Source organism: Staurois parvus, unplaced genomic scaffold, assembly GCF_062004578.1.
Source record: "Staurois parvus isolate SC_StPar_1 unplaced genomic scaffold, SC_StPar_1.0 ptg000174l, whole genome shotgun sequence".
NCBI classification, from domain to species: domain Eukaryota; kingdom Metazoa; phylum Chordata; class Amphibia; order Anura; family Ranidae; genus Staurois; species Staurois parvus.
Genome location: NW_028317970.1, coordinates 252379 through 279588, shown reverse-complemented (window position 1 = coordinate 279588; position 27210 = coordinate 252379). Strand labels below are relative to the sequence as shown.

General features: G+C 45.8%; 1 protein-coding gene across 1 annotated transcript; it reads left to right on the top strand.

Moving 5' to 3' along the window:
* The first annotated feature begins 43 nt into the window (after nucleotides 1–43).
* LOC149462467 (uncharacterized) lies at nucleotides 44–2425 on the top strand. Its single transcript, XM_089676855.1, has one exon. It carries the CDS (start codon nucleotides 48–50, stop codon nucleotides 1002–1004), a length of 957 nt encoding a protein of 318 aa, XP_089532981.1. The 5' UTR covers nucleotides 44–47; the 3' UTR covers nucleotides 1005–2425.
* Nucleotides 2426–27210: the final 24785 nt, after the last annotated feature.

The window sequence follows — 27210 nt, the reverse complement described above, 5'->3', positions numbered from 1 at the left end:
TGTCTAGTAATCCTGTTTGTCTTTGTATTTTAGTCCATGGCTAGGAGATGAGGAAAACCTCCGAGGATTGTCTCACTTTGTCTCCAGACTGGAAAGTAGAAGATGAGGACATCACACAGTATAGTCCAGGAGAAAACCCGGCTCCCTCCAATGTCCATCCGGCACCACCCAGTGTAGCTGGACCATCGGATTCCTCGTATCCTGAGGAACCTCAGACTGTGTGGGACCGGGCCGGCCTTCCAACAGGGAAGAGCTTCTCCTGTACTGAGTGCGGGAAATGTTTCCGTTGTAAATCCTATCTTAATAAGCATCAAAGATCTCACACAGGAGAGAAGCCGTATTCCTGTCCTGAGTGCGGGAAATGTTTTTCAGTGAAGTCCAATCTTTACACACATCAGAGATCTCACACGGGGGAGAAGCCGTATTCCTGTATTGAGTGCGGGAAATGTTTTTCAAAAAAGTTTAATCTTAAAAAACATCAGAGGCTTCACACAGCTGAGAAACCATATTCCTGTCCTGAGTGCGGGAAAACATTTTCACAGAAGGTTCACCTTAGCACACATCAAAGACTGCACACAGGGGAGAAGCCATTTTCCTGTTCTGATTGTGGGAAAAGTTTTTTTCAAAAATCAGAGCTTGTTTCACATCAGAGATCTCATACGGGGGAGAAGCCATATTCTTGTCATGAGTGTGGGAAGCGTTTTTCATGGAAGTCCAGTCTTTGCATACATCAGCGATCTCACACGGGTAAGAAGCCATATTGCTGTCCTGAGTGCGGGAAATGTTTTTCAGTGAAGTACAACCTTTACAAACATCAGAGATCTCACACGGGAGAGAAGCCGTATTCCTGTCTTGAGTGCGGGAAATGTTTTTCACATATGTCTAATCTTTACATACATCAGAGATCTCACACAGGGGAAAAGCCATATCCTTGTCCTGAGTGCGGAAAATGTTTTTCACAGAAGTCCAATCTTTCCATCCATCAGAGATCTCACACGGGGTAAAAGCAACTTTCCTGTCCTGAGTGAGGGAAATGTTCCTCACTGAAGTCCTGTCTTCCTGTATATCAGGGGTCCCACACAACCCTAGAGGTGTATTAGTACCTTGAGTGCGGGAAATGTCTTCTAGATGAATGTTGCTGGACATCCCAGCTCTCATGTGGGGAAGAAGCACACCCTGATATACACCTCAGATATACTCCATGGCTGATCTTCATCATGGAAGAAACAGTCCATAAGGAGATCAGAGGTCCCCAAAGACATGGATGAAGTGTGGGACCGGGTTGGTCATTGATATCAGGAGAAGAATATAAATGGAGTGTGAAATGTTCTGTAATGATGGAAAACATTCCCCCGGCTCAGCAAATCTCCTAATGACATCGGTGTTTTAGCCCCATTCACAGAGAAGGAATGGACAGGAGATAAAATCTCTCATACAGACAGAATGGTCATGTGACTTTATAAAGAGGAACGCCAGAAAATCACATCAATCAAATCTTCCAATGTGTTCTGTGCAATCTGCGTATAAATGGGGGGAGGGGCAGACCCGGGGGCATCCAGCGAGAACACAGAGGGGGGGCTGGCTTACCATGGTAGGCAGGAAGTGTCATAGACCCGAGCACCAGCATGTCCATCGGCCACCATAAACAAGGGAGCTGGCCCAGCACAGAACTCCTGGGAAGACTTACCTGACGCCACTTTCCTGCTCCACTTTCCATCCAGCCAGTGATGGTCCTGCCGCCATTTGTTTTATTATTGGTGTATACTCTGATCAGCAGGAGTCATTTCTCCTGAAGAAGTGAGCGCTGCACCACGAAACGCGTGGAGATGGATGACGCTGCTGGATCCTCCTTATGGTGCTCAGAATTCTGTCCCACGGTGATTGTTGTCCAGGAATTGTCCATTGATGGACTCTGTGAGAGATTTCATGGCCTTGTACACCTGCTGGGAGGGTTTTATGATTTCTACGCTGATTGGGAAGAAAACATTGGAAGATCTTTATTGATATGTTTTTCTGGAGTTCCTCTTTATAAAGTCCCATGAGTCCCATTGTGTCTGTATGAGAGATTTCATCTAGGGTAAGGACTGACCTACACCCCATCCATGCACACTTACCTCTCCGGATCTGCTAAGGAATGGACATGCACTTTCACCAGGTGAATGGTTCCCCACATTCTTTATGAATAGACCCCCAAATGTCAGGAGACGTTTCTATAAAGACGGGAAGTATGGAGCAGAGAAATGAAGAGACCTCCCAGCAATGTTATTGTAATGTACACCAATAATAATGACTCCGCCCCCACATTCCAGACAAGGGATCTTCCTGACCAATCGGATTTCTGCCTTTACTATTTCCTGATTTTTTTTTTTTTGCAATCCTGTTGAAAGTGAAGTTATAATAAAAAATGTATTGAATGAAAACAAAATCGTGTGTGTGTGCAATGATGACAAAGCTGTGTATCCAGAAACGGCTGGTCGCTGACACTTCCATATACAGCCCAATGAAGTGACAAGGAAGCCCTAGAACCCTTTGGAGGAACCCTGGCTGAGAAAGGCTGGACTAGGCAGTCACATATCTCTGCCCCCCTTGCAGGGTTCCCAACCCTCCGTGACTTTTATTACTGACACAACATGAAATAGAATAGAATGGATAGATAATGAGGACATTGTAGTCAATGGAAGGTGATGAAGGGACGGGCAGAATCAAGCTCCTTGATAGTAGAGGCAGACCCGATCAGTCCTCATGGGGGTCACATACATGTATTATAGACCCTTGTGGTGTCATGGAGGACAATCCTCAGGTATCCTCATATGTAGATGATAGTCACTGAGATATCAGATAAAGCCACACGCTGCTATCTCACACTTGGCACAAAGACAGCCAGTAGATGGATGTAAAGAGATGACGGAACGGGGCACTTGTAGAGTCAAAGGAGGCAGCGGTCACCATTCACTTTCAGCACAGGAGAGTCCCTCAATCCTCAGTGAGGTCATATACATACATGGCAGACCCATATAGATCCCATAGGGGGTAATCCACGTAGTCATCCACGGATAATTGTGGTAATAGCAGTGTTGCCAGTATATGGATGGCGGGTTATAATGACAGGATAGATAGTGCAGTAGGCAGTGGGTGAGCAGAAATATGAGACTGATAGAGCCCTGTGTGCCAGCGATAGGAACAAGGACATCAGACAGGTGGAGCTCAGCCAAGCAATTTCCATGAATGGGGACTCCCGCAGTGTATTAGTGCCTTAGTCCAAAAAACAGAGTCCGCTCACCCATCCAAGTGCCGTTTGCTAATGCATTGTCCTCCCGCTGCATAGTGGAAGTGTAGAGGCACGCCGTGTAATCATCTGTGGATGAGGAGGTCTGCAAAGAGGTCTAGTGTGTCCAGAGCGGTGTGGCCAGGTGGTGAGTCTGTGTGGAGAGGCCTGGATGCCGGGGACACGGGCGTCATGATGTTGTGACGTCAACGTGTTTCATCCACTGAGTCACGTGAGCTTCTTCAGCCCACAGCACACCGGACACACTAGACCTCTTTGCAGACCTAATTATCCACGGATGATTACACGGCATAACTCTACACTTCCACTATGCAGCAGGAAGACAATGCATTAGAAAACAGCACTTGGATGGGAAGCAGAAGGAGCCAAGAGAAGATGGGGAGCAGGAGGAACCTAGAGAGGATGGGGAGGTGAAGATTCCTAGAAAGGATGGAGAGGAGAAGGAGCCTAGAGATGACGAGGAGGAGAAGGAGCCTAGAGAGGGAAGGGAGCCTAGAGAGGATGGGGAAGGGATGGAGCCAAGAGAGGATGGGGAGGGGATGGAGCCAAGAGAGGATGGGGAGGGGAAGGAGCCAAAAGAGGATTAGAAAGGAGAAAGAGCCTAGAGAAAATGGGGAGGAGAAGGAGCCTAGAGAGAATGGGGAGGAGAAGGAGCCTAGAGAGGATGGGAGGGGGGTAGAAACCTAAGGAGAATCGGAGAGAAGGGTGGAAAAGGAAGGGAAGGAAAGTATAGAGGATGGAGAAGAAGCCTAGAGAGGATGGGAAGGGGAAGGAGCCTAACGAGGATGAGGAGTGAAAGAAGCCTAGCCTCCCCAGCGGTATTCCTGAGTGTAGCTCGGGGTAAAATTTCAGTATCAAGAGAGGTAACCCCGAGCTACACTCCGGCTTACCATGCAGCGTTGTTCAGGGATTCCCTGCAGTACTTACCTTGTCCTTCGCTCCCGCGATGTGTCCCCTGCAGCATCTCCGGCCATCTCCTCCAGCCGATACCGGCATCCGGCTTCCGTGTTCCTGTCCCTGTGATGTCGGGACGTACGGGTGCCGGAACCGGCGGCAAATTTAAAACATTTTTTTGCAAACAAATATTACATAGTAAAACATTGCTGGTTCAAACCATTTCACATACATTGTGTCCCGAGTGATTTGTCCTGTGTCCTGCCTGCATTTTTACTCTTCTTTCTGCCTGGAAACAGAAACGTCCATGGCGCCCAAAAAGTGTCCCTTTAGGTCAGACGCGGTTTTAGACCGGCTAGAGAACAGCGATAGTAAATCAGAACCACTTGCAGAATTGAGTGATAATGATTGGTGGGGGAAATTCCTCATCAGACACTGAAAACGATTCTGCGACTGAGCTCAGCGATGTGCGAACTTGGCGCTATATTTGCAATATCAGTGTTTTTGGTTTGATTATATTATTGAATTACATTTATTATTATTATATTATTATTTTTTAGGAGTATTTATTAAATTATAATTTATGATTTTGTGTTTCAAGTTTGATCATCCCTTGTTTAGATGTTTACTAGACTCTTGTCCGGACAGATTTCAGTGAGTTATTCCTAAAAATTACAGGCCTACAATAAAAAAACAACATATTTCCATGCAAAATAATGGTACCGCTTTCAGCACAAAAAATCTGAAATAATCAGACGGCCAGGGAGGTTAGAGAGGATGGGGAGGGGAAGGAGTCTAGATAAGATGGGGAGGGGAAGGAGCCTAGATAAGATGGGGAGGAGAAGGAGTCTAGAAAGGATGGGGAGGGGAAGGAGCCAAGATAAGATGGGGAGGGGAAGGAGCCTAGATAAGATGGGGAGGGGAAGGAGCCTAGATAAGATGGGGAGGGGAAGGAGCCTAGATAAGATGGGGAGGAGAAGGAGTCTAGATAAGATGAGGAGGGGAAGGAGCCTAGATAAGATGGGGAGGGGAAGGAGCCTAGAAAGGATGGGGAGGGGAAGGAGCCTAGATAAGATGGGGAGGGGAAGGAGCCTAGATAAGATGGGGAGGGGAAGGAGCCTAGATAAGATGGGGAGGGAATGGAGCCTAGAGGGAATGGGAGCCTAGAAAGGCTGGGGAGTAATAGGAGCCTAGAGAGGATGGGGAGGGGAAGGAGCCTAGAGAGGATGGGAAAGAGGATGGAGCCTAGAGAGTATGAGTAGGGGAAGGAGCCTAGAAAGGAAGAAGCCTAGAGAGGATGGGAAGGAGCCTAAAGAGGATAGGTAGGAGAAGGAGCATAGAGAGGATAGGAAGGAGGAGCATATAGAGGATGGAGTGGGGAAGAAGCCTAGACAGCATGGAGAGGGGAATGAGCCTAATGAGGATGAGGAGTGGAAGAAGCCTAGAGAGGATAGGGGGAGGGGGAGGGGAAGGAGCCTAGAGAGCATGAGAAAGGGAAGAAGCCTAGAGAGGATGGAGAGTGAAGGGAACCTAGAGAAATTGTAGGCAATTGAGCCTAGAGAGTCTGGGGAGGGAAAGGAGCATAGAAAGGATGGGGTGGGGAAGGACCATGGAGAGGATGGGAGGAGAATACATTTGAGTAGGTTTCTGGCACTACAGACTCCATGCAGTCATCTCTGGCTTTCAATACTTGCCATTGTCCTCACAGTGTTCATTTTCTACAAACACCAACCCATAGGTGCCTCCCTCCCAGGAATACAGAACACATTTTCTCAGATGATCCCAGTATTGGACCCATTTAGTATGCTGGACATGAAAGTATTCTGCATCCAACCTTCTGGAAAAGACAAACATATTCCCCCCCCCATCCCTTCACTGGGTTGTTTTACAGAAGAACTAAAGGCATTGATTTTCTGGAGAGTGGAGAGGGATGAGACCTCCTGTTGGTTTCTATTGCTGCCTCGGCCTCCTTTAGGGAGATTCAGCCTCTCTATTTGTCCTGTTTACAATTATTACCGAAAGTGATATAAAATCCTGAGATTTGGGGTGTCACCAGAACAGGATCAGGAAGAGGACTCCCTATGACACCACTGTATGTAGGGGGCGCTCTGCAACTAGATTTTACACCATCGTATATAGGGGCAGCTTTCCAAATATATTATTACACACTGTACAGTATTCTCTCTCCGCCCTCTACATTGTAACCCCCCCGGGACACCCCCCATGTGTACATCTGGAGGTCATCTTTCCAGAATCATTCCAATGATAAAACACACACCCCCATATTAATACAACACATGTACTGGTGGTCCAGTCAGAACCCTCCAGGCCCCAGCAGTGCACACCCCCAGATTAATATGACACATGCACTGGTGGTCCAATCAGAACCCTCCAGGCCCCAGCAGTGCACACCCCCAGATTAATATGACACATGCACTGGTGATCCAATCAGAACCCTCCAGGCCCCAGCAGTGCCCCCAGCCCTGAATTCTCTCCAATGGGACTCTCCAGTGAAATCTCCTCTCATCAATTACTAGTTGGATTCTCTCTATTACCTCCTGTATGTACAAAACTCCCCCAAATCTCTCCCCTCCTCACCATCCACTAGAAATTGGAGGAATTGTTTCTTCTTCCTGAAATCCAGACCTAGAGAGGAATAGAAAAGATCCAACAAACCCCACAAAGTCTTTTTATAGAGATTTATTCCATCAAATCCAAACTATTCTACACATATTTATTCCATGGAATATGAAGAGATTTTTCTATCAATAATCCCATCAAATCTGCGTGTTTATTGGACTTTATTCCCAGCAATAATCAATCAGGAATCCATGCCGGCAATCATCAGATCAATAGGAATGTTTCCAATATCCAGTGATCACGGTTTGATCCTCCAACATAACCAGTGCACAGAATGATAAATCTATCCCATGAAATGGATCTTATTGATTGGTTGATGTCATTTATTGATCTATTGATTCCCTTCTATGATAGAATAGATTGATTTCTCCATGTATTGATCATCCTCTCCATATATCTCTTCACCTTGTCTAACATCATACAAATCCTGAATGCTATAAATCTCAGTCCTGTCCATGAATTGTATGTGACTCGGGTCTTTATAATACCATATACTGGACTGTTACTTCATTCCCTATTTTTATATCGTCTTCTTACACCTGTCCTGATGAAGTGACACTTTGAAGCCATGAAACGCGTTGATGGTGTATTTTACATTCACTTGTCCAGTAAACACCGACCTTCTGAAGAAAACATTTCAGAGTTTCCTCCTTTACTATGGGCTCCTCTGCTGACCTCACCCTCGTTATTTCTTGGGGTGAAAGTTCTCCATCGGGATCCAAATCCTGCTTAGTATATGATGATCCGGAATTCCCCGATGACCATGGAGGGTGACCACCCATTGACTTCAGTGAGGAGACGGACATATTCTCCACAAGTCCTCAGATAGGTTGTCTGATCCCTGGATGGGTTCCCCACAACCTCCCAGATGTGAGTACATGCACCGTACTTCTCCCCATCTTCTAGAACCATCTCCCACCTTCTGGTATCCATCACTACACTCAGTCCCATCTCTTCCATGGTCTTTTATCCTCTTTTCCCGTCTCCTGATGGTTTGGAGGATTTCTACATATTGCTCTCATGACAGGTCTAGTTTAATTGTATGCAGAGGGGAGGGGGAGGAGTACACAGACTCCTCCCAGTGTTGGTTTATGAGGGGGACCTATAGGGTATTCTGCCCTGTCCAATCACAATATTCCCTGAGGAGCCCCCACTGTGTGCAGGTACCCCCCAGACATGAGACTGTCCTCCAATCTGGTCATTTCCTGATAGATCAGATGACAAAGTCATATCTATGAGGGTCTCTATCATGTCATGTCTATGGGCCCCTTATTGTACTATAACCCCTCCCCCTCTTGACCTGTACTGGGAAATATCTGGGCTGTGATTGGTGAGGACAATACTGCTGTTATCTCCAATATTGTTCTATGGGAGGGATTTGTAGGAAGATTCTGTACAGAGGCTCCTATTCATTCACAAAACTGAAGCTCAGGAAACACACTTTACTATACTTCAGTGAATGAACACAAGAGTGATTGGTATCGATCATTCACCAAATCAATTTAGGAAGGGGCTGGTAAACATGACATGCCAACCCCCCCACACTCCATCCAGAAGCTGCAGCCAGTGTGGGGGGCAGGAGGGGAAGTCAGACAGCAGCACTGCACAGATGGAGGCTGGGGCATCGGAAGGAGGTCCCAGCACAGGGAGGGAGTTTTAGTGATGGGGAATTATTTGGACATTTTGATCTCCTTGTGGCTTCCGTGCAGCAGCTGAAGCCAATGGGAGGGGAAAGAAGAAACCAGATGCAGGGGAGCCAGATGGATTGGTGCTGCAGAGGAATGGATGCTGTGAGGGGATCAGTGCTGTGGGAGGATCAGTGCTGTTGGGGGATGGGTGCTGTGGGGGGATCAGTGCTGCGGGGGAGGGGGGAACAGTGCTGTGGGGGATCAGTTTTGTGGGGGGATGGGTGCTGTGGGGGGATCAGTGCTGTGGAGGGATCAGTACTGTGGGGGGATGTTAGAGCTGTGGGGATCCATCTTAGAGGACAGGCATAGGGGCTGTGGAGTGGAGGGAAGCTCAGCAGACCAGGCGCTCATAGCAGAAGGGGGAAAGCCATGACAGTATGTTGTAGCTGGAGGCAGTTCTGTAGGTCAGTAGGACATCAGTACATCCATGGCAGGGAAAGGGTTCAAGTGCCATCTAGGGGCCATTTTTCAGTAACAACCTTTTTCATCATCTCAATGGCACACTCCATTTTAGGGCTGGACATGTTGGGTATCTATTGACTCGGCACAACCTCATCTTTTATATTTTACTAAACAATTGGTAAAATAAAGTATTTGGGTTCTCAAAAATTACATTTAGTGCATTTTGTACTGATGGAACTAATATCATGTGACATTAAAAAATCAGAACTATCACCACTGTATTCTCCAGGGCCTCTGCTGTCATGAAATTTATGTTTGGGGGTTTAAATAATCTTGAGGCCCAAAATCTGCATTTTAATATGCATGCAAAAAAAATGCAAAACTAGCTCTGTCAGTGAAAAGGTCAATGTGAGCTAGATGGGATCACTCTGCTGGGGTCAGAGTGCGGAGTGTGACCTCAGGGTGCGGGAGTGTGACCTCAGAGTGTGGGAGTGTGAGCTCAGAGTGCGGGAGTGTGACCTCAGGGTGAGGGAGTATGACCTCAGGGTGAGGGAGTATGACCTCAGAGTGAGGGAGTATGACCTCAGAGTGCGGGAGTATGAGCTCAGAGTGCGGGAGTGTGACCTCAGGGTGCCGGAGTGTGACCTCAGAGTGCGGGAGTATGACCTCAGAGTGTGGGAGTATGACCTCAGAGTGTGGGAGTATGACCTCAGAGTGTGGGAGTATGACCTCAGAGTGTGGGAGTGTGACCTCAGAGTGCGGGAGTATGACCTCAGAGTGCGGGAGTGTGACCTCAGGGATTACTATGGAGCCACGTCTGATGAAGGAAACCAAGGGCTCTATTTATAGAACATTCATTAAACCAATGAGACAATCATTCCTCCACCTGTGACACAGTAACACAGTGATTTCCTATGATCACCGGCTCCATCTAGTGGCCATAATGAGGTGATTTTTCTGAAATCTCTCCATCAGTAAAACTAGCCCAATATGATATTATGGCCACTAGATGGAGCCAATGATCATAAGAAATCAAATAGGGCCAAAACTTCTCCCAGCTGGAGAATGCTGGTCACATCTGTTCAACATTGTTCTCCATAGACCTCCAAGTGTTTGTGAAATCTCCCACCACAAAATGCACTCAGCCAATCACAGGGCAGGAATCCATTTTTATTCTTCTCTTGCTATCAATGACCAACCCGGTCCCACACTTCATCCATGTCTTTGGGGACCTCTGATCTCCTTATGAACTGTTTCTTCCATGATGAAGATCAGCCATGAGGTATACAGGTGAAACTCGAAAAATGAGAATATGGTGCAAAAGTTCATTTATTTCAGTGCAGCAACTTAAAAGGTGAAACTAATATATGAGACTCATTCCATGCAAAGCAAGATAGTTCAAGCCGTGATTTGTCATCATTGTGATGATTATGGCTTACAGCTCATGAAAACCCCAAATCCACAATCTCAGAAAATGAGAATATTCCATGCAATCAATAAAACACGGATTGTACATAGAACAATATCGGACCTATGAGAAGTAGAAGCTGCATATGTGCTCAGTACTTGGTTGGGGCCCCTTTTGCAGCAATTACTGCCTCAATGAGGCGTGGCATGGAAGCTATCAGCCTGTGGCCCTGCTGAGGTGTTATGGAAGACCAGGATGCTTCAATAGCGGCCTTCAGCTCTTCTGCATTGTTCGGTCTCATGTCTCTCATCTTTCTCTTGGCAATGCCCCATAGATTCTCTATGGGGTTCAGGTCAGGCGAGTTTGCTGGCCAATCAAGCACAGTAATCCCACGGTCATTGGACCAGATTTTGGTGCTTTTGGCAGTGTGGGAGGTGCCAAGTCCTGCTGGAAAATGAAGTCAGCATCCCCATAAAGCTCATCTGTGGAAGGAAGCTTGAAGTGCTCCAAAATCTCCTGCTAGACGGCTGTGGTGACCCTGGACTTAATGAAGCACAGTGGACCAACACCAGCAGATGACATGGCTCCCCAAATCAACACAGACTGTGGAAACTTCACACTGGACTTCAAGCATCTTGCAGTGTGTGCCTCTCCATTCTTCCTCCATACTCGGGGTCCTCGGGCCTCTCCATTCTTCCTCCATACTCTGGGTCCTTGTGCCTCTCCATTCTTCCTCCATACTCGGGGTCCTTGTGCCTCTCCATTCTTCCTCCATACTCGGGGTCCTTGGGCCTCTCCATTCTTCCTCCATACTCGGGGTCCTTGGGCCTCTCCATTCTTCCTCCATACTCAGGGTCCTTGGGCCTCTCCATTCTTCCTCCATACTCGGGGTCCTTGGGCCTCTCCATTCTTCTTCCATACTCCGGGTCCTTGGACCTCTCCATTCTTCCTCCATACTCGGGGTCCTGGGGCCTCTCCATTCTTCCTCCATACTCGGGGTCCTTGGGCCTCTCCATTCTTCCTCCATACTCGGAGTCCTTGGGCCTCTCCATTCTTCCTCCATACTCGGAGTCCTTGGGCCTCTCCATTCTTCCTCCATACTCGGGTCCTTGGTTTCCAAATGACATGCAGAAGTTGCTCTCATCAGAAAAGAGGACTTTGGACCACTGAGCAGCAGACCAGGCCTGTTTTTCTTTAGCCCAGGTAAGACGCTTCTGACGTTGTTGTTCAGGAGCGGCTTGACAAGAGGAATACGACATTTGAAGCCCATGTCCAGGATCTGTCTGTGTGTGGTGGCTCTTGATGCACTGACTCCAGCCTCAATCCACTCCTTGTGAAAGTCCCCAACACTTTTGAATGGTCATTTCCTGACAATCCTCTCCAGGCTGCGGTCATCCCTGCTGCTTGTGCACCTTTTTCTTCCACACTTTTCCCTTCCACATAACTTTCTATTAATGTGCTTTGATACAGCACTTTGGGAACATCCAACTTCTTCTGCAATTCCCTTTTGAGGCTTTCCCTCCTTATGGAGGGTGTCAGTGATGGTGTCAGGTCAGCAGTCTTTCCCATGATTGGGATTCCTACTGAACCAGACTGAGAGACCATTTAAAGGCTCAGGAACCCTTTGCAGGTGTTATGGCTGAATGAGCTGATTAGAGTGGGACACTTTGAGCCGAGATTATTCCACCTTTTCACAAGATTCTCATTTTCTGAGATTGTGGATTTGGGGTTTTCATGAGCTGTAAGCCATAATCATCACAATGATGACAAATCACGGCTTGAACTATCTTGCTTTGCATGTAATGAGTCTCATATATTAGTTTCACCTTTGTTGCATTACTGACATAAATGAACTTTTGCACGATATTCTAATTTTTCGAGTTTTACCTGTATCTGAGGTGTATATCAAAGTGTGCTTCTTCCCCACATGAGAGCTGGGATGTCCAGCAACATTCATCTAGAAGACATTTCCCACACTCAAGGCTCTAATACACCTCCAGGGTTGTGTGTGACCCCTGATGTACAGGAAGACAGCACTTCAGTGAGGAACATTTCCCTCATTCAGGACAGGAAAGTGACTACTCCCCTGTGTGAGATCTCTGATGTTTGGAGAGATTGGACCTCCATGAAAAACATTTCCCCCACTCAGGACAGGAATATGGCTTCTCCCCTGTGTGAGATCTCCGATGTTTGAGCAGACTGGACTTCTCTGAAAAACATTTCTCACACTCAGGACAGGAATATGGCTTCTCTCCCGTGTGAGATCTCTGATGTGTGAGCAGACTGGACTTCTGTGAAAAACATTTCCCACACTCAAGACAAGAATACGGCTTCTCCCCTGTGTGAGATCTCTGATGTGTGAGCAGACTGGACTTCTGTGAAAAACATTTCACGCACTCAGAACAGGAATATGGCTTCTCCCCTGTGTGAGATCTCTGATGTTTGTGCAGACTGGACTTCTCTGAAAAACATTTCCCACACTCAGGACAGGAATACGGCTTCTCCCCTGTGTGAAATCTCTGATGTATGTGAAGACTGAACTTCATTGAAAAACATTTCCCGCATTCAGGACAGGAATATGGTTTCTCCCCCGTGTGAGATCTCTGATGTGTGTGCAGACTGGACATCTGTGAAAAACATTTCCCACACTCAGGACAGGAATATGACTTCTCCTTTGTGTGAGATCTCTGATGTGTGTGAAGACTGGACTTGTCTGAAAAACATTTCCCACACTCTGGACAGGAATATAGCTTCTCCCCCATGTGATATCTCTGATGTTTATAAAGTTGGTACATCCGTGAAAAACATTTACTGCACTCAGTACAAGAATATGGCTTCTCCCCTGTGTGAGATCTTTTATGCACATTAAGATTGAATTTAGAACAGAAATCCTTCCCGCACTCAGGACAGGAATATGGCTTCTCACCTGTATGAAATCGCTGATGTCTATAAAAATTGGACTTCTGTGAAAAACATTTCCCACACTCTGGACAGGAATACGGCTTCTCCCCCGTGTGAGATCTCTGATGTGTGTAAAGATGGGACTTCCTTGAAAAACATTTCCCGCACTCAGGACAGAAATACGGTTTCTCCCCCGTGTGAGATCTTTCATGCGCATTAAGATTGGATTTAGAATGGAACCTCTTCCCGCACTCAGTACAGGAGAAGTTCTTCCCTGTTGGAAGGCCGGCCTGGTCCCGCACAGTCTGAGGTTCCTCAGGATACGAGGAATCTAATGGTCCATCTACACTGGGTGGTGTCGGATGGACATTGGAGGGAGCCGGGTTTTCTCCTGGACTATACTGTGTGATGTCCTCATCTTCTACTTTCCAGTCTGGAGACAAAGTGAGACAATCCTCGGAGGTTTTCTTCATCTCCCGGCCATGGACTAAAATACAAAGACAAAGAGGATTACTAGACAGGAGCTGATTGGTTCCCCCAAACCAGGACTCCGCCCACATCAGGCAGCTTGGTCTCTGAGGAGCTTACAATTCCACCCTATCAATTTCTGTTTAAGGGTCCAAAGTTGGAGGATGTTATCACATTATTATCACCATGTAAAAGTCTGTGCTCCAATCACATCATCTGATATAAAATGTCCAGCTGGGAGGAAATGGGGGGAACAAAATAGAATCCATATTATGTGTATATATAGCAGTGGGGGGGGGGGGGGAGGGGGAGAGCAGAAGTCAGGAAAATGGAATATACAAGATAGAGTATATAGTGCAGGGTCAGGAGTATGTAATGTACAAAATAGAGTATATAATGCAGGGGTCAGGAGTATGTAATGTACAACAGAGTATATAGTGCAGGGGTCAGGAGTATGTAATGTACAACATGGAGTATATAGTGCAGGGGTCAGGAGTATGTAATGTACAACATGGGAGTATATAGTGCAGGGGTCAGGAGGATGTAATGTACAACATAGAGTAGATAGTGCAGGGGTCAGGAGTATGTAATGTACAACATAGAGTACATGGGGTCAGGAGTATGTAATGTACAACATAGAGTACATAGTGCAGGGGTCAGGAGGATGTAATGTACAACATAGAGTATATAGTGCGGGGGTCAGGAGTATGTAATGTACAACATAGAGTATATAGTGCAGGGGTCAGGAGGATGTAATGTACAACATAGAGTATATAGTGCAGGGGTCAGGAGGATGTAATGTACAACATAGAGTATATAGTGCAGGGGTCAGGAGTATGTAATGTACAACAGAGTATATAGTGCAGGGGTCAGGAGTATGTAATGTACAACATAGAGTATATAATGCGGGGGTCAGGAGTATGTAATGTACAACATAGAGTATATAGTGCAGGGGTCAGGAGTATGTAATGTACAACATAGAGTATATAGTGCAGGGGTCAGGAGTATGTAATGTACAACAGAGTATATAGTGCAGGGGTCAGGAGTATGTAATGTACAACAGAGTATATAGTGCAGGGGTCAGGAGTATGTATTGTACAACATAAAATATATACTGCAGGGGACAGGAGTATGTAATGTACAACATAGAGTATATAGTGCAGGGGTCAGGAGTATGTAATGTACAACAGAGTATATAGTGCAGGGGTCAGGAGTATGTAATGTACAACATAGAGTATATAGTGCAGGGGTCAGGGGAATGCAATGTACAACATAGAGTATATAGTGCAGGGGTCAGGAGTATGTAATGTACAACATAGAGTATATAGTGCAGGGGTCAGGAGTATGTAATGTACAACATAGAGTATATAGTGCAGGGGTCAGGAGTATGTAATGTACAACATAGAGTATATAGTGCAGGGGTCAGGAGTATGTAATGTACAACATAGAGAATATAGTGCAGGTGTCAGTAGTATGTAATGTACAACATAGAGTATATAGTGCAGGGGTCAGGGGTATGTAATGTACAACATAGAGTATATAGTGCAGGGGTCAGGAGTATGTAATGTACAACATAGAGTATATAGTGCAGGGGTCAGGAGTATGTAATGTACAACATAGAGTATATAGTGCAGGGGTCAGGAGTATGTAATGTACAACATAGAGTATATAGTGCAGGGGTCAGGAGTATGTAATGTACAACATAGAGTATATAGTGCAGGGGTCATGGGTATGTAATGTACAACATAGAGTATATAGTGCAGGGGTCAGGAGTATGTTATGTGCAATGTAAATTATACAGTGTAAGGGTCAGGACTCATAATATTGGTATTCAGTAATCAGTGAAAGCTTAAATGTTTACTGTAGACAAGTTGCAGAGATCCCACACCGCTGCCTCCCATCTCCTGAGACTGCACTCAGTGACTTGGGTCTGAAACACTACAGACATATCCCTCCACCCGGCACAGCCAGTAGACAACAAAAAGTAACCCTGGGAGACTTGCTCTATCAGAGGTCTTGCTACAACCAGGTATGGGGCCGAAGACCCAAAATACATGTCCCAGGTGCCTAGGTTAAAGCTAATGGTAAAAATCAAAATTTTGCAGCCAGCTGAACCCCATAATCTCCAAAAATCCAGTCTAGATACATAAATTGTGTCTTACATGCTGATATTTCTAAGTGTTTACTGTACTCTGGACCAATCAGTGAGCAGTATGGGTGGAGGAATGGATTTAGTGTTCATGACCCACCTGTGCCGATCTCTGTAGGAGTGTCCTCCTCTATAAATGTCCCCGTTATTCCATCCTCCTCCATAGACTGCTGATCATCCCTCACATACGCCTCTTCTTCTTCTGCTTTCACCTCAAATTCTATATCGATTGGATCTCCACTCTAAATCAAGGAAATGAGAGAAAATATCATCTGTAAAATGTAAGATTTATGATTGTGACATCACATATAAAATCCACACATTGTCTCCACAAGTTCATGTTCTAGATGCTCCGTACAACCAACCTTGTAATGGGGAGGGATGGTGTGATCTTCCTGTGTGGAATACCAGGAATACAGAGGACGGGGACATCTCTCTGGTGGGTTCTTGGTATTAGGTGGCTCCATCATATCCTTGTGTCCTTCTGAAAACTCCTCCATCACTCCATACTCCTCATCCTCCTCTTTAACAACAATATTCTCATCCCTGAGGATTCCACTCTGAATATATAATAAAAATGCCATCAATGGTAACAATGCAGATAATGTACAGATCCTAATGATACTATCAGTGATTGTTCCTCATCTACCTGATGATGGTGAGGGATGGTGTGACCTTCCTGTGTGGAATCCCGGGAATACAGAGGACGGGGACATCTCTCTGGTGGGTTCCTGTAGCTGGATGACTCCACCATGGTGTCCTGGTACAGATCTTTGCATTCTCTTAGAAGCTCTGACTCCTCCATCCCCCCATCCTCATCCTCATCCTCTTTTACTATTTCTTTAACCTCAACTTTAGGATCTCTCAGGTTTCCACTCTGAATATATAATAAAAATGACATCAATGGTAAAAATGCAGATAATGTACAGATCCTAATGATACTATCAGTGATTGGAGAATGTCTCAGAATTCCCGGCACCGCTCACCTCTCCTGTCAGCAGCTCCATCATCTTCTTGGTGACTTCTAGAATCTTCTGCATGTTGTGTCTCTCAGGGTTTAGGGAGTCACATTGAGGCACTGTGATGGTCATATGATCACCTGACTTCAGAAGAGGAAATCTCTGTATTGAGGAACCAATAGGAATATCATGTTAGACTCCCAAAATCCTCCTCACCTCTCCGGTCAGGTCTGTGTTTTATTAATAGAGATGAGAGTGACGTCATGTGACCTCCCAGAATCCTCCTCACCTCTCCGGTCAGGTCTGTGTTTTATTAATAGAGATAAGAGTGATGTCATGTGACCTCCCAGAATCCTCCTCACCTCTCTGGTCAGGTCTGTGTTTTATTAATAGAGATCAGAGTGATGTCATGTGACCTCCCAGAATCCTCCTCCCCTCTCCGGTCAGGTCTGTGTTTTATTAATAGAGATAAAAGTGATGTCATGTGACCTCCCAGAATCCTCCTCACCTCTCCGGTCAGGTCTGTGTTTTATTAATAGAGATAAAAGTGATGTCATGTGACCTCCCAGAATCCTCCTCACCTCTCCGGTCAGCAGGTAGATGATCTCCAGGGTGAGGTTTAGTATCTTCTCAGTCATGTGACTCCGGTCCTCCTCCATCCTCATTGGTGCCATCATGTGATCTATACAGGTCTCCTTGTAGACGGATAACTTTGGGAAATGAAAGTAAGAATGATTTGGATGGTATTGGTCACACAATAATAGGATGTGGATGTGAGGGGGGAATAGGAGGGTTGCTGGACATTGAAGAACTACTCCCCCCATGGGAAGACATTTTGTTTGGACTGTTTAGTGTTTACTACAATTTTGGGGTCCGGGGCCCCTTTTCTCTGTTGGGTTTGTTTGGTCTCTGAACTGGTTTTGATGAGTTTTAGATCTGCAGACAAGGAATGATAAATCTGATCCTTCCTATGACTAGTTTGCTCTGAGGCAGTGCTGTGAGGTCAATGTCGGCTCATCATGCAGGGATGGTCACTTTACATCGCCCGACGCCCGGGACATGTAGTTCTGGGTGCCGGGCAAGTGTTGTGTTTAATCTTTATCCCTGCTGAGGGCAAGCCGCAGGGCTCTCCTTTCAGGTGCCAGCCTCTGCCACCCCGTGTGTGTGAACCTCTCCTGTACCTACTATGCTTCCCCGGCTCTTCTTGCCCATTTGTGGGTGCAGTTCAGCGGGTGCCAGAGGGTAGAGGGGACAGATGTCAGGGCTCTGTCCTCAGCAGAGTTGTTAGGAGACCTGGCACCCCTGCCAGTACCTTGCATGGCTGCAAAAGTTCACATCAGCTCAAATTTGGTGGCAAACGGCCTTTATAAGGAAGCCCTGCACTACTCTCAGGTTCTGATTGATCTCTGGCTCCCCAGTACCTTGTTCCTGTTCTACTGTGAACTGTGATTTCCTGTTCCTGTGCTACTGTGATCTGTGATTTCCTGTTACTGACTCGGCTTGCTCCTTGACCTGTCTTCTCTGCTTAAACCCTGACCTGACCTCGGCTGGCTAACGGATATTTTCTCTTTCTCTTTTGTGTATGACCTCAGCTTGGCTAACGGATATTCTCTCTTGCTCCTCTGTGTATGACCTCAGCTATCCCATCTGACTACGTCTGTTCTGATCTCCACCCGGTACTGGATCTTGGCTTTGAACCGGCTATCCAGTAATCCTGTTCCCCGGAAGGGCTTGCATACCTCGCACAGGCGCCACCTGACTGCAGACCTCATCTCAGTGCATCAGCTGTGCTCCTGGGTGGACCACCAACAAGCACTCCTACAGGCGACCTGTGCCACTTTGGTCCTGACTCCTGCTGTCCCACTCTCAGGGGAGTCTCGAACTTAGTCACAAGCGAAGCCCTCTCTCCATTGGCGTCTCTCACCAGATACATGTTAGTATCAACCAGCCATTATGTCTGAGGCCGAGAGAGGTGCTTCCGCATTAGAGGCCCTGTGACAACAGATGACGGCACTTACACAAGTGGTCAAGGATCTGCAGGAGGGATATTTTCAGCTGGAGGGATGTCTTCATTTGCTCACTACCACTGCACCTACCCAGAGTTATCGTTCCGGAATGCTTGCTGGGGACCAATGTAAATTCTGAGCCTTCAAGAATGCTTGTGAGTTGTATTTTGCACTGCAACCCAGGATCTTCTCACTTGAGGCAGTTAAAGTGGGGTTCATCATTTCTCTCATATCTGATGAACCTCAATCATGGGCACACAGCTCACTGGAACAAAAAGACCCAGCGCTGAACTCAGTGATCACATTCTTTGAAACCATGGCAGCTCTTTATGATGACCCCCAGAGGACCTCTACTGCTGAATCCACCCTTCATGCTCTACAACAAGGCCGACGGGCTGTGGAGGACTACATTGTTAAATTCCGCAAATGGTCCACCAATACCGGGTGGAATGACGCAGCCCTGAAATACCAGTTCCATCTAGGTCTGTCTGAGTCCCTCAAGGATGAATTAGCTAGGGTGGAAGCTCCCTCCTCCTTGGAGAACCTTATTCAACTCGCTACCCAATTGGATTGACGGCTACGGGAGAGATGTTCTAAACGTACCCAGACCTTTTGCCAAGGGTTCTGCCAAGGGTTCCAAGACCAGTGGATTCTGTCTCTATTTCTCTGCCTATCGGCACTCCTGAAGTAGAACCCATGCTAATTGGCCTTCTCCGACCTGCCTTAACTCTAGAGGAAAGATTACGCAGACCGCAAGGCAACCTATGCCTTTACTGCGGGGCTGTCACGGATCCACACCGCACGCACATGCCCACACACAGTGCAATTGCATACAGATTGGCAATGAACTTAAACCGAGCATATATAGACACTGTAATACAATAATCTCTCTGGAGATATGAGCCGGAGCTTAAGTACCCAGAAGTCACTTATTAATTTTATGATTTAATATCCCAAAAGTGGGCAGTGCATAAAATATGTACAAAGTATAAAATGTTTCAGATAATACAGAACATACAAAAAGACACACAATTGGCTATTCACTATAACATTAAAGGGAATAAAAACAGAAATAAAACTTTTACCAAGAGTTATCCTGTGAATGGAGCAAGTCAGAGAAAATCTGCAATTCACCAGTCAAATAGAACCGGCTCCATACGAATCACACCGTCCATATCTCAAGGTCCTCAATTTATTGAAATATGGACGTAGGCTAGACATTAGCCCTTGGCCAATCACCCTTGGGGGGTGTTCCTGTACCAGCCCACAGGACATTCGGGGTACTGAAGTGCCTAAAGTCGATTGGACCAGGAATGGTTTGAATCACCAAGTCAGGGATAGAATTTCCAACACCAGCGCATCAATCCGATCGTGACAGTACCAATCTGTTCAGCTGTTGCAATCAGGCACCATATAACTGTTTTCTGTGTTTCTCTGGGATTCTACAGAGGCTACAAATACAGGTTTACATGCAGATTTTGCTTACAGTGTGTCCAATCAGAAGAAAGTATTTTTTATCTCTCTGCAACTAATATTGAATCTTTTATGAGAGATGAAATATATTCCTCTGATCTGTGGATATAAATCACAGCTAGCAGACAAAGCGGAGCCCTCTCCTGGTCTCCTGCTTTTTCCCAAAGCCAAAATGGTTGGAGCTCTTCTTTTAGATTTCAAGAAGGTGGCAATCTCTGGCTACATAGGTGACAACGTTTTATTGACATCTAGGTGTCACCTCTAGCCTTTGAGCTGCTCTGTCCTTTTAGATGCTAATTGGTGAACATATGTCTCTGACTGAATACTGAACACTTATCTTTAATAACATGGACTGAAACTAAATTTATAATGACATATTTCTACTGATCACATCTCAACTACTTGAATCTTACATTTATGTCATGGGGCCATGGGCCATTTCTTACGCAACTGCCCAGTGCGACCAAGTAAGTCCAGCCAGCCTCATCCTTCATATATCCAGTTATCCGGAACCTTGACCACCTATGTCATTCTACCCATGTCATTACAGGTGGCTGGAAAGGAAGTCAAGTTGCGGGCAATCATTGATTCGGGAGCCTGTAGTTGTTTCTCGGACATCCACCTTGCCCAGAACCTAGGTATTCCTCTTTGTCCTAAAACACAAAGGCTTGATGTACTCCTAGCAGATGGCACTGCTCCTAGCTCAGGACCCATTACCCAAGAAACCATTCCCATCCTAGCCACAACTGACTCTGTCCATCAGGAATTCATTTGCTTCAATGTCCTGAGATCTCCCATGTTTCCAGCCATCCTAGAAATACCTTGGTTGCAAGCTCACAATCCATAAATCAACTGGCTCAAGAAAGAAGTCACCTCCACATCAAATTACTGCCTTCAGCACTGCGGCACTCCCACCAATTTCCCTGTGTACCTCTCAGTTCAGCCTACATCAGATGCCAGTCAATCTGTTCCCCCTGCCTACCACCATTTCCTTGATGTATTTGATAAAGGGAAAGCTGACACTTTACCATCTCATCGATCACATGATTGCCCTATTGAGCTGCTTCCAGGGGCAGAAATACCCTTTGGGCAAAGCCTCCCACTATCCGAAATAGAACTGAAAGCTCTCCAGCAATATATTAATGAGAACCTTGCCAAAGGATTCATCCGTCCCTCTTCCTCACCTGCCAGGGCAGGTATTTTTTTCATTGAAAAAAAGGACCAGTCTCTCCGTCCCTGTACCGATTATAGGAAACTCAACAAGACCACCATTAAAAATAGGTACCCACTCCCTCTTGTTCCTGAGTCATTTCAGAGGTTTTGGACAGCCTGAGTGTTCAGCAAGCTAGATTTATGAGGAGCCTACAATTTAGTCAGATTAGGGAGGGCAATGGGTGGAAGACCAGTTTCAGAACACGCTTTGGGCACTTTGAGTACCTAGTGATGTTGTTTGGATTGTGCAACACCCCTGCAACATTCCAACACTTTGTGGATGATATCTTCAGGGAATACCTCAATCTATTCTTGATCGTCTACCTGGACGATATCCTGATTTTCTCCAACTCATTGGAACTCCACTGAGACCATGTTAAAAGTGTACTGACTACACTAAGGATGCATGGTCTGTATGCTAAGGCGGGAAAGTGTGAATTCAAGAAGCAGTCCATCCAGGTCCTTGGGCTCATAATCTCTACTGAAGGAATCTCTATGGATCCTCAGAAAATCTAAGCCATATTGGATTGGCTTGCACCTAGTAACAAAAAAGTGGTCCAAAGATTTGTGGGCTTTGCCAACATTTATCGGAAGTTCATCAAGGGCTTCTCAACCATTATAGCCCCCATTACCCAACTCACTCGCCAGCATGCAAGTTTTCTCTGGAGCCAGGAAGCACAGACAGCCTTTGAGCAGCTAAAAAAGCAGTTCACTTCTGCTCCTGTATTACAACACCCAGAGCCAACACTTCCCTTCATCCTGGAGGTGGACGCATCAGAGGTGGCTACAGGAGCCAAGGCCCAAAAGCTCTGCTCCATCCGGTAGCTTTTTGCTCTAAGAAACTAAGCCAAGCTGAAAGGCACTACAACATAGGCAACAGGGAACGTTTGGCGATCAAAATGGCGTTCAAAGAATGGAGGTACCTTTTGGAAGGAGCTAGTCACCCAATCATGATCTTCACAAATCATAATTATCTAGAATATTTAAGATCTGCCAAGCGCCTAAGATTACGGCAAGCTAGATGGACCCTATATTTCTCCAGGTTCAATTTTCACATCACCTACCGCCTCCTGATACCATCCTGTCGGCCCAACATTTTTTGTTGATCCAGCCCAGTCTGAAGCTTTTGATTGAACAGGCATCTGCAGAACTTGTTAAGAAGGCAGGATGGCTTTCTGTGGTACCAGGATAAGATCTTTGCACCCCATGAGGTAAGATCCCAAGTTTTCAAGACATTCCATGACCATCAACTGGCTGGTCACTTTGGAGCCCAAAAAAAAATGGATCTGATCCAGCAATCGTTTTGGTGGCCCAACTTAAGTCAGGACTGCAGAACCTATGTAAAATCCTGCACAGTATGTCTACGTAGCAAGGGAGACAAAGCCAAGGCATGGGGGTTGCTGAGGCCCCTATCCATTCCTAATCGTCCCTGGGAAATGATCACAATGGACTTTATTGTACACTTGCCGCCCTCTGAGTTGTTTGCTACCATCCTAGTAGTGATATATTGGCTATCCAAGATGACCCCTTTTCTGCCAATGATAGGAACTCTTTTGGTGCCTGAGACGGCACATATCTTTATTAAGGAAATCGTTAGGCTACACGAACTGCCCAGCAATATCGTGTCTGACCGAGGGGTTCAATTTACCACCAGGTTCTGGAGAGCCTTATGTAAAACTCTGAAAGTTGAACTCTGCCTATCATTGGCCTACCACCCTCAAAGTAATGGGCAAACAAACTGAACAAACTAACCAAACGTTGGAACAATATCTACAATGTTTCTCCGCCTTTTCCCAGGATGATTGGACATCTCTACTCCCATTAGCAGAATTTGCATACAATAATTCCGTCCATTTCGCTACGAATCTGTCACAATTTTGGGCCAATTACGGATTCCACCCTTCTTGCCTGCTGGATACCATACTCAAAACCTCGGTACCTGCAGTTCAGGACAAAATCAGCAGGATACAGGACAACTATTGAGCTCTCCAGGAATCCGTACAAAGATTGCAAACTGACTACAAAAGATACTATGACAAGAAATGGAGGGGAAATCCTTCTCTGAAGGTTGGAGACCAGGCTTGGTTATCAACAGCCAACCTAAAACTTCCTTGCCCATCGTGGAAGTTAAGACCAAGATACATTGGGCCCTTTCAGATCAAACGAGTAATCAATCCAGTGGCATATGAGCTATCTCTTCCCGAATCATATGGGATTCACCCAGTCTTCCATGTTTTTCTGCTCAAGCCAGCAGTTCATGATCCATTTCCGGGAAGAGTGGAACCTCCTCCGCCACCAATAACAGTTGGGGAGGATGCAGAATACGAGATAGAATCAATCCTGGACTGCAAGAAGTGAGGAAGGCAGATCCAGTACTTGATCAAATGGAAGGGGTACTCTCCTGAAGAAAGCTCCTGGGAACCAAAAGACAACATACAGTGGGGATCGAAAGTTTGGGCACCCCAGCTAAAAAATTTTATTAATGTGCATAAAGAAGCCAAGCAAAGATGGAAAAATCTCCAAAAGGCATCAAATTACAGATTAGACATTCTTATAATATGTCAACAAAATTTAGATTTTATTTCCATCATTTACACTTTCAAAATAACAGAAAACAAAAAAATGGCGTCTGCAAAAGTTTGGGCACCCTGCAGAATTTATAGCATGCACTGCCCCCTTTGCAAAGCTGAGACCTGCCAGTGTCATGGATTGTTGTCAATCATCGTCTGGGAAGACCAGGTGATGTCAATCTCAAAGGTTTTAAATGCCCAGACTCATCTGACCTTGCCCCAACAATCAGCACCATGGGTTCTTCTAAGCAGTTGTCTAGAAAACTGAAACTGAAAATAGTTGACACTCACAAAGCTGGAGAAGGCTATAAGAAGATAGCAAAGCGTTTTCAGATGTCAATATCCTCTGTTCGGAATGTAATTAAGAAATGGCAGTCATCAGGAACAGTGGAAGTTAAAGCAAGATCTGGAAGACCAAGAAAAATATCAGACAGAACAGCTCGCAGGATTATGAGAAAAACAATTGAAAACCCACGTTTGACTGCACGATCCCTCCAGAAAGATCTGGCAGCCACTGGAGTTGTGGTCACTATTCCACTATAAAGAGATACTTGTACAAATATGGTCTTCATGGAAGAGTCATCAGAAGAAAACCTCTTCTACGTCCTCACCACAAAAATCATCGTTTGAACTTTGCAAATGAACATATAGACAAGCCTGATGCATTTTGGAAACAAGTTCTGTGGACCGATGAGGTTAAAATTGAACTTTTCGGCCGGAATGAGCAAAGGTACGTTTGGAGAAGGAGGGGCACAGAATTGAATGAAAAGAACCTCTGTCCAACTGTTAAGCATGGGGTTGGATCAATCATGCTTTGGGGTTGTGTTGCAGCCAGTGGCACAGGGAACATCTCACGAGTAGAAGGAAAAATGGATTCAATAAAATGTCAGCAAATTTTGGATGGTAACTTGATGCCATCTGTGAAAAAGCTGAAGTTAAAAAGAGGATGGCGTCTACAAATGGATAATGATCCTAAACACACCTGGAAATCCACGGGGGATTACATCAAGAGGCGTAAACTGAAGGTTTTGCCATGGCCTTCACAATCTCCTGACCTCAACATCATTGAAAATCTATGGATAGACCTTAAAAGAGCAGTGCGTGACAGACAGCCCAGAAATCTCAAAGAACTGGAAGACTTTTGTAAGGAAGAATGGGCAAAGATACCTCAAACAAGAATTGAAAGACTCTTGGCTGGCTACAAAAAGTGTTTACAAGCTGTGATACTTGCCAAAGGGGGCAGTACAAGATATTAACTCTGCAGGGGGCCCAAACTTTTGCAGACGCCATTTTTTTGTTTTCTGTTATTTTGAAAGTGTAAATGATGGAAATAAAATCTAACTTTTGTTGACATATTATAAGAATGTCTAATCTGTAATTTGATGCCTTTTGGAGATTTTTCCATCTTTCCTTGGCTTCTTTATGCACATTAATACAAATTTTTAGCTGGGGTGTCCAAACTTTCCATCCCCACTGTACATGCCCCCAGACTTCTCCAGGAGTTCTACTCCAAATATCCAGACAAGATGGCTCAAGTAGGCATCCGGAGGCTGCCCTCTAGGGGGGGCACTGTCAGGGCTCTGTCCTTGGCAGAGGTGTTAGGCGACCTGACACCCCTGCCAGTACCTTGCATGGCCGCAGAAGTTCACATCGGCTCAAATTTGGCAGCAAATAGACTTTATAAGGAAGCCCTGCACTACTCTCTGGCTCCCCAGTACCTTGTTCCTGTGCTACTGTGATCTGTGATTTCCTGTTACTGACTCGGCTTGCTCCTGGACCTGTCTTCTCTGCTTAAACCCTGACCTGACCTCGGCTTGGCTAATGGATATTCTCTCTTGCTCCTCTGTGTATGACCTTGGCTATCACATCTGACTATGTCTGTTCTGATCTCCACCTGGTACGGAACCTTGGCTTTGAACCGGCTATCCAGTAATCCTCTGTTCCCCGGAAGGGCTTCCATACCTCACACTGGTGCCACCTGTCTGCATCTCAGTGCATCAGCTGTGCTCCTGAGTGGACCACCAACAAGCACTCCTACAGGCGACCTGTGCCACTTTGGTCCTGACTCCTGCTGCCCCACTCTCAGGGGAGTCTGGAACTTAGCTGCAAGGGAAGCCCTCTCTCCATTGGCCTCTCACACCAGAATGAGAGGATAATTCTAGGAGCAGACCTCCTCCGTACTCTATACTGATGACCTAGAAGGGGCTATAAATGTGTCCCCTATAGATAATACTGGGGACTAAAGGTTGTCACCATTTCAGCACACACAACGTAAGGTTTGACATGTTGGATATCTATTTACTCGCTGCAACCTCGGCTTTTATATTTTTACACATAAATGGGTCATTTATTGCTTTTTTGTGCCCTGAAATCAGCTTAAGTGTATTTTTTACTGAAATTTGGCATTTCATAGACTTTGTGATAATATTTTGTGACATAAAAAATTAGAACTGCCGCTATTTTCTCTAAAGTCTCTACTTTCAGAAAATAGATATTTTGGGGTTTTGTGTCATCTTTAGGGCTAAAATAATTTTTTAAATGTGCAAAAAATGCAAAAACGGCTCTGGGAGTAAAAGGGAGAAAGGATAAGCCGGACACTCCCCTTTCCTGATGAGCAGCCAATCGGTTCTCATTACACTTCAAGGTCCACCCCTCCCTGCTAGTCCCCGGGTGCGGTGCTGGAGACAGGCGGGGGAGGGGAGGAGGAGATAAACAGCGCAATGTTACACATATTAAATGTTTTAGTCGCTATAAAGCCCCATTTATTTTTTAAACCCCAGATATTCCTAAAAGCACCTCAGATTTATATACATTTTCTGTTACAAAGGAATGTTTCCTTCCTCCTGAGCAGCAATGTAAGGGGCTCTATGCTCCATACTCCTGACCCCGGCACTCCATCATTGTGTTGGCTGCATAGTGTAATGATTGCCCATTGGCTGCCTGTGTAGTGTCATCATTGCCCTTTGTAGGCCATGTATGGTCAGGATGGTCCTTGTCTTGTCTATTTATTGTCAGTGCTGTTTGTTTAGAGGACCATATTACTAGAATTTATCTCCACAATGAGGAGAATGTTCCGGCCCCGGAAGTGGGGGAATGTTCTGCCCCTGAAGGGGTTCATCTGGGTTCCCACACTATATATGTGTGTATCATCATC

Bases quoted from the DNA above. Each gene is read 5' to 3' on its own strand.
- LOC149462467 (XM_089676855.1), top strand. From the start codon at position 48: ATGAGGAAAACCTCCGAGGATTGTCTCACTTTGTCTCCAGACTGGAAA.